At 41.6% G+C, this 10,626-nt stretch overlaps 1 protein-coding gene across 1 annotated transcript in view; it reads right to left on the bottom strand.

The window, feature by feature from the left end:
* Positions 1 to 243: 243 nt before the first annotated feature.
* The window catches only part of myo3a (myosin IIIA), a 49,155-nt gene continuing 38,772 nt past the window's right edge, over positions 244 to 10,626 (bottom strand). Inside the window, exons 4-7 of the mRNA XM_070880241.1 lie at positions 8,523 to 8,563; positions 5,489 to 5,541; positions 678 to 744; positions 244 to 589 (exon numbers count right to left, since the gene is read on the bottom strand). Of these exons, the coding sequence (XP_070736342.1) occupies positions 244 to 589; positions 678 to 744; positions 5,489 to 5,541; positions 8,523 to 8,563 (507 nt within the window). The remainder of the gene's footprint in view (positions 590 to 677; positions 745 to 5,488; positions 5,542 to 8,522; positions 8,564 to 10,626) is intronic.

The raw sequence follows: 10,626 nt of genomic DNA, 5'->3' as shown, positions 1-10,626 counted from the left end.
GACGTACGCCATGAAACTGGGCGGGAGCGGGCGGGAGCTCCCAATCTCGGCGGCAAAGGCTCTTGCTGCCGAGGATGGAGTCGGGCCTACGGAGGGTCGAAGACATTCAAATTAAAATGATTGGAAAAAAAAATTACCCAGAAGATCTTCAGGAGAACCCATTAAGGTAAGTCGCTGTGAAAAAAATGTTATTAAAAGTTCACTAACCTTTTTCTTCCAGTTTTTTAAACTTACCTTGGGGGCTTAGACCAGCCTCCTCACGGCGGTCCTTCCCCACGTTGGTGCCGACTCCCGCCCGCACCAATCTGGCATCTCGGTGGGCGGGACGTCACTTGCGCCACTCGGCCGTCCGCTGACATCAGCGGGCGGTTCCCGGCAGTTCTCCCCTCCTGCCCACTCCAGCACAAGTGTAAACTGGCACTGGGCGCAACCCAGAGAGGAATATCGGCAGATCTCGGTGGCAGTCGGCGGCAAGGCCATCAATTTTGGCCCCAGGATTTGATGTTTGTTAATCTCTCTGGCATGCTTTCTTTCAACTTGTACCACCTTAACCATGAAATACTCTATTTGAAAACCCTTCCTTAAGGAGCTAAAAAGTAAGATACTGAAGGTTTTTTAAAAACAAGTTAAAATGTTAGAAATATGGAAACATTTGTTGATTTAAAAACAAAGCATACAAAGCCAGTTGCCATTTTCGAGCTCCATCACCCACGGAGCTCCCCTTGGGCCCATTCTTAATGGATGCTAAAGGGAAAAAAAGAGCAAAACTGGGGCTAAACCCACAGAATTGTGTCAGATGTTTATGTAAATATTTTTGCATCTCATCTGGGGCATTAACAAGGCTATGGTATGAAACGAGGCAAGCAAATTAGCACATAGAATGCAGCAGGTTGCAGAACTGCAGTGCAGTAGGAAATGGGCACAGAGCCTACTCCTCTGCGATCTCCTACACCTGTGGAAGACATGGTGCAAAGCACCGCAGAATCTGACCCAATGTAGCATTGTGAGGTTAGTTGGCCATTTGCAATTCGGAAGTTTAGGTAACAATCCTGTTGATGGTTTAAAAGAACACACAAAATTACTGTTTACTTTATACAAATTTAGCAATTATTGACACCAACTATGTTTATAGGACCAAAGGAGGATAAAGAAAAAAAGGGAAGCTTATGTCATATACCGATGGCTAAATACTGTAGAATATTTGGAGGAATATAGATAGTTAAGCGGTAATAAAAAGGATATTAGGAATGCTAAGAGAGAGCATGAAAAATTCTTGGCTAGTAAAATTAAGAAAAACCCAAAGATGTTCTATAAATATATTAAGAACAAGAGTGTAACTAAAGAAAGGATAGGGCCTATTAGAGATCATGAGGGTAATCTTTGTGCGGAGGCGGAAGATGTTGGTGTGGTTCTTAATGAATACTTTGCTTCTGTTTTCACAAAGGAAAGGGGCAATGCAGATACTGCTATCAAGGAGGAGTTTGAAATTCTGGATGAAATAAACATAGTGAGAGAGGAGGTATTAAGGGGTTTAGCAGCTATGGAAGTAGATAAGTCCCCAGGCTTGGATGAAATGCATCCCGGGCTGTTGAGCAAAGTAAAAGAGGAAATAGCAGAGGCCTTGACCATCACTTTCCAGTCCTCTTTGGATTTGGGCGTGGTGCTGGAGGACTGTTAATGTGGTACTCTTGTTTAAGAAGGGAGAAAGGGATAGGCCGAGTAATTACAGTCCGCCTAACCTCAGTGGTGGGAAAATTATTTTAAAAATCCTGAAAGACAGGATAAATCTACATTTGGAAAGGCATGGATTAATTAGGGACAGATTTGTTAAGGGAAGATCATGTTTGACTAACCTGATGGAATTTTTTGAGGAGGTAACCAAGAGGGTAGTGCGTACGATGTAGTATATATGGACTTTAGCAAAGCTTTTGATAAGGTCCCACATGATAGACTGGTCACGAAGGTTAAAGTCCATGGGATCCAGGGCAAAGTGGCTAGTTGGATCCAAAATTGGCTTAGAGCTAGGAAGCAAAGGGTGATGGTTGATGGATGTTTTTGTGACTGGAAGAATGTTTCCAGTGGAGTTCCGCAGGGCTCAGTACTGGGTCCCTTGCTTTTTGTGGTATATATCAACGATTTAGATTTGAATATAGGGAGTATAATTAAGAAATTTGCAGATGACACTAAAATTGGCTGTGTGGTTGATAATGAAGAGGAAAGTCATGCACTGCAGGAGGATATCAATCTACTGGTTAGGTGGACAGAGCAGTGGCAAATGGAATTTAATTCAGAGAAGTGTGAGGTAATTCACTTTGGGAGGGCTAATAAGGAAAGGGTATACACATTAAGCGGTGGACCACTTAATAGTGTAGATGAACAAAGGACTTTGGAGTGCTTGTCCACAGATCCCTGAAAGTAGCAGGCCAGGTGGATAAGGTGGTTAAGAAGGCATATGGAATGCTTGCTTTTATTGGCCAAGGCATAGAATACAAGAGCAGGGAGGTTATGCTTAAATAGTATAATACTCGGGTTAGGCCACAGCTGGAGTACTGCGTGCAGTTCTGGTCGGCGTATTATAGAAAGAACGTGATTGCACTAGAAAGGGTGCAGAGGAGATTTACTAGGATGCTGCCTGGAATGGAGAATCTTAGCTATGAGGACAGATTGGATAGGCTGGGTTTGTTCTCATTGGAACAGAGGAGGTTGAGAGGAGACCTCATTAAGGTGTACAAAATTATGAGGGGCCTGAATATAGTGGATAGCAAGTGCCTATTTCCATTGGTGGAGGGAACAATTACGAGGGGGCATAGTTTTAAGGTGGTTGGTGGAAGATTCAGAGGGTTGTGTGGGGCGAACTGGTTGGGCTGGGTGCTCTTTACCTTTCTGCCATTGTTCATAGGTTTATATGTAACCTTCAGGGCTGCTGACTGAGGGCCGTGCGGCTCTTTGTCGGCCGGTGCGGACACGATGGGCCAAAATAGCCTCCTTTTGCGCTGTAAATTTCTGTTTCAATGAAAATCCCAAGAAAGATTCAAGTCTGAGATCATCATATATCTAGCCACATGCTCAATTACATTTGTATTAGATGTTTGCAGGGAGAGATCATGCGGTAATGGACCCTCCTGTGTAAATGTGTAGTGAAACACAGCCTACAGCTGGGCAAATGTGGTTATCACCCTTTTATAATTGACGTCAAGATAATCTTAATAGAAAGCCCCAATATTCCCTTGAAACATACTTTTCTGACTGACAGAATAGCGTTTTATTTCCCCCGACGATAAAATAGATTGGATTATCTATGATTTATATTTTGCCCTCGGAGAAAAGAGTCAAAGACCGTATAGAAAATATACACATTGTCATGGGAACCATTTACTGATAACTAAAGGGAATATTGTGGAGTACATGTTTTTCTGCGAGAGGAATTAAACCATTTTATTATTTTCCTAAAACAAAATATACAAAACATACACTCAGAAAACAAATGTAAAGTTACAGCTCAATGTTTCATCTGGCTAATACAAAGAAATAATCAGCAGCATGAGAGCCTAGAATGACAGTTAGTGACAAATAATGAATGTGTTCTTATAGCATTCCTTGGTCTGCTACTTTAACACGGGGCTTAACTCTTTTAAGATAATTAAATGCATTAAAATAGCAGACTAAGGAATGGCATAAGAACATGCTATGTGTTTGCCTGCTAATATCAGCAACAGTGATTTCCAGGCTAATATAAGTGAATCTATAAAAGAGAATAGAAAAGAAAAATACAATTGGGGCTAACTTTAACCTTTATTCCCAGGCGAAAAACAGTTATTGGTAATCGGCAGCCCGTTTTACACCTCACCTGACGATAAAAGTTAAAATTACCTCCAATAAATTTGGTTTTGTTCATTAATATATCTTTAAGAAAGTAATAACAGGAAAAGTTCTAAATCAAAAGTAAGAACATTCTGGGACCCGAACACAACTTTCCATAATTCAGGGTGCTGCAGGTTGCTGCCAATCACTCATTCTGTGAAAAAGAGTGTGTTGGGTGTCACTGTCTCACAATCCCTCTCGACAGATTAATGGGTTAGTTCCCCTTTTCATTGTATTTTGGAAATCGTAAGGTTATTTGCAGTCAACAGATATAACCAAAACTAATTTGAACTTGGTCTGGGTCTGCAAGATCTTCATAAAACTAGCCAGAATATCCTTCCAATATTTCAAACTGCCAGGCACCAATTACGCTAACGATACTGCTACAGCAAAAATGGTTTCAACAAGTCCATAAACGCAAAGAAATCCATGATGGTCACGTAAAATATATCAGGTAAAATTTGATGCTACATCATGTAAAGGCTTCCTGTCACTCAAATGTATGCAAATAAGAATGTCAATTGTTTTGAAATCTACTTTTTTGGTTGAGCTAAAATCAGGCAGATGTAAAATTTCACAACACACATGAATCCATTCGACAGAATTTTCTATCTACTGCTAACTTTATAATTACCATTTTTTATGGTTGAGTTAACGAAGTTCATGATAACCATTTCTCAACAAAACGGAACTCTATTCTATAGTGAGAAGTTCACTTGCCCAAGAAAAATCAAGAAGTAATGATTAATGGACACCAAAGGGAGTAGATTTTAACTCCAGGCTATGAATGGGCAGGCAGTGGGCAGAACGCCCACCTGCTTCTGCTGGTGGGAGGCCCTGTCCAGCTGGAGGGCTGTGCCTCATTACCATGCCGACGGTGAGTTGCACGTCCCGAGTGGGCATCCTCATGCATGCAGATTGCCGGCTTTGGGCTGGTGCAATATCTGGTGGAAGGCAACTAGGTCCATGGGGAGAACGGGCATTGGGGGTTGGGGGAGGGGTGGGGGGGTAGGTGAGGGAGCCGATCGTGGAGGGGGTGGAGCCTTTGGACGCAATGGCCCCATAAAAATCTTTACTTACGTTTTTGGGGCCTCTTCCTCCATCACCCAGTTGTCCCTCTAAATTATATTGTGGTCCCGTGTATGTCACACGTCTTACATTTGCATACAGTAATGAGATTTCCGCCTGATTCAGGCAGGTGCCTGGAATGCCCAAAGGAAGTCCTGAGTAAATATGGCGGTGGAGCGGTAACTGGGCGGGAAGTGGTGCACAGCTATTTTAACTCGGCCACTGCCCCATTTCTGCAGGGCAGGCCAAGTTAAAATCACAGCTCAAATTTGGATTTTAAAAGCCAGTAGGTTGTAGGAGGAAGGTGAGACTGAAGGAGGCAAAGAGTCCCATGGTTTTGAGGCCTGAATAAGAATGAGTTAGGGTAGGATATGTTGAGTTAAATCTTGCTTTCTCATTAATGCCCATTTTAAATGGATATTGCATTTCTTCAACTTGTGACAAATTTTCACTAGTCTGTAGATCTACCTGTTGGAGCGGGTGGGTGTTGTGGATCTGAGTTCTGAAGGTGGCATTCTCTCTGTTGATTCAATATGTTTATCCTTAGAGGATGAATCACCGGGTGTAATTTGTCTGTAGTAACGATCATCTGCATCCAGCAGCTTTACTTGGCTACAGAGAAAATAATGAATATATTAACGGTAATTATATCACCTTATTTAATTTGTTTCATTCATTCCTTGCACCTTGCAACTTCCTAGGGGAACGGTAATGCACGCATTTGAGTAAGTGAAACAAACAATTAAAACTGGGTCTGTAAGAATGAACTAACAGTTCAGAATTTTATCCAGGGCTAGCCATGTGAAGCATTAATGTGAAATGAGTCCCTGGGAGGTGAAATTCAACTTCGACAGTGGCATAAAGCAGGTGGTCCTGAGCAGCTGCCCGCTATGCACCCCGACAGATTGAAGTCAATAGAACAGAACGGAAAGTATAGATGGGGTATATAAATGAATGGTCAATCTAGTACTGCCTATTTTGTTTTGCTTCCCCACCGAAATTTCATTCCCATATCACTATTCAATGCCAATTTAGAAAACTCACTCAGAAAAAAAATGTGGCAAATGGAAACCATTTCATGCTGGCGGGGTGGAGGACACAGTTCTGAGGTTAGAGCTGAGGCACAGCATTGGGCAAAGCAAAGGGAGCTTTACTCTGCACCTAACTATGATAGACCTGGTTTGGGAGTATTTGATGCTGACAGCAGGTACCTGAAATAGTCAGAGTTGCTCACTTTGATAAACACAAATAGAAACATTAAAAAAAAGTAAATCAAACAGCCTATGAACACTCAAGTCTCAATAAACTGTAAGTTAAGGGGAATGCTCTGCACATTTGAAGTGACATTATTCATCTATCACCACAGGCCATTTGGGCTCTTTGGTGATTTTCTCCAAATGCTTAGCACACTGTTGATAATTCATTAGATATCAACTGACATGTTCTTATGAAGGATAATTATTCTCCTTAATATAGGTACTTAGAAATCCAGCAATTAAGATGTAGGCTTTTTTTTCTATTTTCCTCCCAATTTTGTTCCACTCCTCTCCTGCCAGCATTGACTCTTTCCGACAGTACAGGTCTGTCTCTCTGACTGACCTCAGGCACCTCTCCCAAGTGGCCATACTTCAAGTGGGAGCCTAGACAGTGAGTGTCTGCAGCTATTTAGATACTTGGAGACATCCAACTAAGCCTTGTTCTGTCCCCACTTGAACTCCATATGTATATTTGCAGCTTGAGTCGTTATATGATAAAATAGACAGATCAGGGGCAGGGACCTTGGTCAATTTTCCCCTTCCTAAGCCAGGAGTGCTGTGGCTAATTGTAGCCTCTCTACTGCCACTCTGGCTGAGATCAGTCAATTCAACCCAGACAGGGAGTTGATATGGCTTCACTATTTACTGGCTCAGTTGGCTGAACTATTGGGAAGCAAATCTACAAGAAAACAAATGAAGCTACAAACTAAATCCCAATCAGCTTTTGCTAAGGGTCGACACATAATAACTAGAACCAGAGGGCATAATCTTAGAATAAGGGGCCGCCCATTTAAAACAGAGATGAGGAGGAATTTTTTCTCTCCGAGGGTTGTAAATCTGTGGAATTTGCTGCCTCAGAGAGCTGTAGAAGCCGGGACACTGGATAAATTTAAGACAGAGATAGACAGTTTCTTAAACGATAAGGGAATAAGGAGTTATGGGGAGCGGGCAGGGAAGTGGACCTGAGTCCATGATCGGATCAGCCATGATCGTATTAAATGGCGGAGCAGGCTCAAGGGACCGTATGGCCTACTTCTGCTCCTATCTTTTTGATCCAAGAAAAAATACTAATAAAGGAATCATAACTAACAAGAAGAACATGAGTGCAGAAGAGGTGCAGTCTTGCAGATCGTACTGAAGCAAATGGAATTACTAAGGAATTCATTCTGCGTAAGAAAGTACGGGGACACAACACTAAAACTTAAAATCATTTACTCTAATTAAGATTTGGAAGTAATTCATATGAGACTGTAAGCTATTTGTTTAGATTACTTCTTGATAGCTGTGGTTCCTTTCCTTGAGTTATTTCCCTAGATCTACTGTTGAGATGCAACATTTATAATATTATTTAACACTTCACATTAGAATTTACTTGCACAGATATACGTATTGAAAAACAAACAATCAGAATTAATCATTTTCACTTTGCAGGAGGGGCTGCAAAATGTTACCGGCTTTTTTTTTTAATTTCAGAAATTATTACGAACCTTTACTAAATATAAAGTTAATCATTAACTGTTTTTTAAAAAATTATGCACGGGCCGTATGGCCTACTCCTGCTCCTATTTCTAAATAGGGAACAGTACCGTAGTAGTAATGTTTCTGAACTTGTAATCCAGAGGCCTAGAATAATAATCTGGAGACAAGAATAAAAAAAATGTAGTGAAAATCTGCCAGAATTGTATTTTTTACTACGATGTAATATCCAAATTAAGATTTTAGAAGATTTTTCCCGTTATATAGTTAGGCACCATCATCATAGACTGATTCTGTGAGCTCACTAAACACACCAGACTCAATAAACAAAATTGTATTTTCTAAAAGTAAAATCCTCTCCTTCCATTTAATTTTGCCAGCTCCCCCATGCTGCTATCTGGCCTTTGTAAGGCATGCATTTACCTGGCTACGAGAAAATGTGTGGGAGAATCCTGGAGCAGCTCACATCCCAGTGTCCTCCCCTCCTGAAAGGGAAGCACTCCCTCTTCTCAGCCTGCCTCTGACAACCTAGCTGAGATCAGAAACCTACTGTGTGAGCAGAATCACAGGAGTGCATGACACTGACCTTGAGCCACTGTGCCATTAAGAAAATGTATTCTTGTTAGCCATATCCTTTGGTGAGGAAAGGCTATGACATCTTGCAAAGGAAACGTTTCAATCATCTGGAGGGAAGATTTCCTTCATTTGCTACTTTTACCAAATTTATGAATATACATATGAATAACATGTTTACAGCTTCACTACAGATAACAAACAAAAGAAATCTTCCTCATGTCGATCAGGATTCCAAGTAGTTAAACTGTGTTGTGCCCTTAGATTGGAAGAATACGGAGAGGTTACCTGTCTTTGCGAGGTCTTCGTTTTCCATCCTGCACTGACCTCTGTTAAGAAATAAACATTGAAAATCATTTATAATAGTATTGTACCTCGAGAGATAAATGGGGGTAGTGTTTTGTCTTTGCTGTGTGAGTGTTAAGCATTGCCTCGGTGGAGCGGATCGAGAAAAATCTGGAGGTGAGGCTCACACACCTGTTACAGAACTTCTTCCAGTTCTGACGGAAGGTCATCGACCTGAAACATTAACACTGTTTCTCTCTCCACGGAGTCTGCCTGAATTGCTCAGTATTTCCAGCATTTTCTGTTTTGATTTTAGATTTACAGCATCCACAGTATTTTACTTTTGTTACAGAACCCTCCTGCTTTTCCTGCCAATGAAAATCAGGCTGTGGTGGAGGGGGCAGTTCCCAATGCCGGCATGAGATTCTCCCCCACAGATTTTCCTCTCTGCACTCCACTCGGGCGATGTATTCTTTACAATGCTCACGTGACAGAAATCTGCCCCATTCAATCTAACCATCTTTTGTTCTCCAATATATAAAAGCATTGTTAATCAGATTCAAATAAAGAAAATCTTTACACAATTCAAATTTCCATATTCTATTGAATCTGTATAATTTCTGGAAAGTTATTAAGAAAAAGGTTAAAGCCATTATCAAGTCCCCAATTGTTTCTATCTTGGTCTGTAGTCATGTTGGTGAGGAGATGTCCTCTGTTTGATATTCATTGTGAAATTGTAACCGCGTGTATAAAGAACATGTTTATAATTTAACCTACAGAAACGGAATGGAGACACTCCTAAGTCTGTCTTTCTGTCTGTCCTAACCTATGCACACTAATGAGTTCCTCTGTGTAAGATATAAAGGGAGATATTCCTGACTCTGCACCCTATTGGATCGCCTGAGAGCAGCCAATATTGGAGAATCGAGTGGTTTGGAATGCATGTCTGTAGGGAACCTGCACAATGTTCCTCTATTCATTTAATAGGAAGAACATTTGGGTGGATTCCTTCACAGGTGTGTGGTCTAACCCTGCCGATTCTCTGCTATGTGCAGTAGTGATCCAGTGTGCCTCAGCTCAGACTCAGGAAAATCTCCCTGGTATAAATTCTCAGAATTTTCAGTATCTATTTATGATATTAAAGAGAAAGGAATGTCTATAAGGAATATTTTTTCTTAAGCATATTAGCACTAGCCCCCCAGTACATTTTAAAAATATTAGTTTATTAAAGGTAAAATACTGTTATCTTTCTGATCTAAACTGCTCCAATGCCATCCATCACAAGAGAGAGCATCTGCATTCCAGGGTGGTTCCTACATTAAAATGAGATACACCAATCTCAGAGGTGATTGTGATTATACACCTGTATTCAGTTGATAGGGAGTTCTTCAACAGACTGAAGTTATAGAGTAAACTGCCCTTTGGCATTGGGAATGTTGATTTGGGCAAAATGTGCAAAAAGGAGGCAAACACACTAAAGATTCAACAGAGAGAAGAGGAGGGGGGATTGGAAAGGCCGGAAGAGGGGGAGGACAGAAGGTCGGTGGCTAAAGAAAGAAAGAAAGACTTGCATTTATAGAGCGCCTTTCACGACCACCGGATGTCTCAAAGTACTGTATGAAGTAAAGCCAAATGTTAAAGGGAAGATCGAGGTCCGGAACAGGGGGTATAGCGGAGGCCTCGTGGAGGGGATCGGAAAAGTCGGGGGAGATCGGAGGCCTCGTAGGGTTGGGGGAGTGGGCGGGGGGTATCTGTACACCGGGAGGTTGGTGAAGCAGGTAAACTTGAACCAGCAGGTAAGTGTAAAGGCAATTACCTCCTGGATCCTTGCCTTCCTTTAGCCGTCGGGTTTCCAGAGGCCCAGAAAACTCGGCCGGCCAGGGTTAAATTTAAAATGGTGGTTAAATATGAGGCAAGCAGCCTCATTCTAATAATTAAATTGTTAACACACCTCCTGAGCACGGATTGGTTTCCCGCCCCTGTCCCGCCACTGTTAAAACTGGAAGTAGACAGGTTGGAGGTGGGTTGGGGTCGGGATTCTGACTTTTTAATATTTTAACATCCCACCTGCCCCAAACCTGCCCGTTTTTGAGGGTTAAAATTCTGC

This window comes from Pristiophorus japonicus, chromosome 5 (genome assembly GCF_044704955.1).
Source record: "Pristiophorus japonicus isolate sPriJap1 chromosome 5, sPriJap1.hap1, whole genome shotgun sequence".
Lineage (NCBI taxonomy): Eukaryota > Metazoa > Chordata > Chondrichthyes > Pristiophoridae > Pristiophorus > Pristiophorus japonicus.
Note: the sequence above shows the minus strand (reverse complement) of the source record. Positions and strands in the feature narration are given on the sequence as shown.